Source organism: Entamoeba dispar, genomic scaffold (genome assembly GCF_000209125.1).
Source record: "Entamoeba dispar SAW760 scf_1105229461605 genomic scaffold, whole genome shotgun sequence".
NCBI lineage: Eukaryota > Evosea > Mastigamoebida > Endamoebidae > Entamoeba > Entamoeba dispar.
In genome coordinates, this window is record NW_001854776.1 from 1,672 (window position 1) to 3,167 (window position 1,496).

The 1,496-nt window shown below is 21.5% G+C and overlaps 1 protein-coding gene across 1 annotated transcript in view, besides 2 other annotated features; it reads right to left on the reverse strand.

Annotated features, from left to right (window-relative positions):
* EDI_224530 (uncharacterized protein) overlaps positions 1–213 on the reverse strand; it is a gene marked incomplete at both ends in the record, with an annotated part of 369 nt that extends 156 nt beyond the window's left edge. The window contains one exon of the mRNA XM_001733381.1: positions 1–213. This exon is cut by the window's left edge and continues 156 nt beyond it. Within this exon, the coding sequence (XP_001733433.1) occupies positions 1–213 (213 nt within the window).
* Positions 214–662: 449 nt separating this feature from the next.
* Positions 663–714: a sequence feature (AT_rich).
* Positions 715–1,481: 767 nt separating this feature from the next.
* Positions 1,482–1,496: part of a sequence feature (AT_rich) that runs on past the window's edge.

Here is a 1,496-nt window from a genome sequence, read left to right on the forward strand (position 1 = left end):
TTGTGAGTTGTTTGTTATTTTATTTTGTGTTAACATATAATCTAATATATCTTTTATTTTAAATTGTTGTATTAATGAATAAATATCAAAAATTGAAACAGCAACATCTGATACATCATCTACTTTCTGTATTATAACTTTACCAACTTCAATTACTGCATCTCCCCATAACTTTTTTAGTTTATTTTTTAATTCACTTATTTCTATTTTCATTTTATCTAATAAATCTTGATTGTTATCATGTTTTAAACTCTCTGCTATTTCTTTAATCCTTTCTATTGTGAATTCAATCTATGAATATTTATTTGTAAGAATTTGTGCTTCTGTATTTAATCTTTTTATAATCTTTTTATAAAATTCACTAATATTTGAATCAATAAATAATGAAGTATATTTTATGTTAAGTTAATGTAATTCCAAGAATAGTTTCTGTATTTGTTAAATACAAGTGTTTGTATTTAATTACAAATTGATTAAGCATTTTCCTATGAATTGTCATTAATTTAAGTTCTTCAAATGATTTATCACTTAAAAGTTGTTCTTGTCTTGTAAGATAATAATTCACTCTATTAATAACAAAACAAAATTCTACTCTTTTCCATTCATTTAATGTTGGTTGAATCTCTCACTCAGCTTCATTCAATATATCAATTAATGTTTTGAATTTATAATATAAACTTTTATATGAAGATATTAATTCATAAAATTTTAATTCTATGATTTGATACAAACTAGTATTAATTTGTTTCATTTCTTCTATATTTTTTCAATTAATTCTTTTGTTTATATGTGTCATATGCCAGGTTGTGTATTCTAACTAATTCTTCTGATATTTCTGAAGACAATGACGTTTGTAAGATAATCCCACTCCATATTCTAATAACTTCATATTGTTCATAAATTGGAATTAGACTAAACCAGAATTATTAAAAAACAATCTGATTTTCCTTTTTCTGTAATTTGTTTATATTCTTTCAACGAAATCAGGAGTAATAAACCAATATTCTGAAATTTCATTTAAAAACCTTGTTTATTTCATACAGATGATTATTGAAGAAAACAAAGTATTCTATCACATTTGGTTTTTGGTTAAAAGTGTTTGTCTTGTTTAATAACTATCTCTTTTTGTTCTTCTTAAAAATTTTGAAATTTTATACCTATTTATGGAATTGAAATATATTTGTGGATAATGTCCCTTAAGAAAAGTTATTTCTAAACTTCTTTTCGTTCTTCCATGATTAGATTGTAAAGTACTTATTTAATTGTGAAATAAAATGTTGTTAAATTAACTTTATTTCATGTATTGACAAACATGTATAACAAATACATTATTAATTTTAGAATTTATTTTTATGCACTCAATTTTTATTAGATTACATAACATATTATTTAAGATAAAGTCAAATAAATAAATCGTTTTTATTGAAAATAAACCGAAATAAATTTTTTATTTAGTTGCTTTACCTCTATCATGTTATGCGATATATTTATTTATA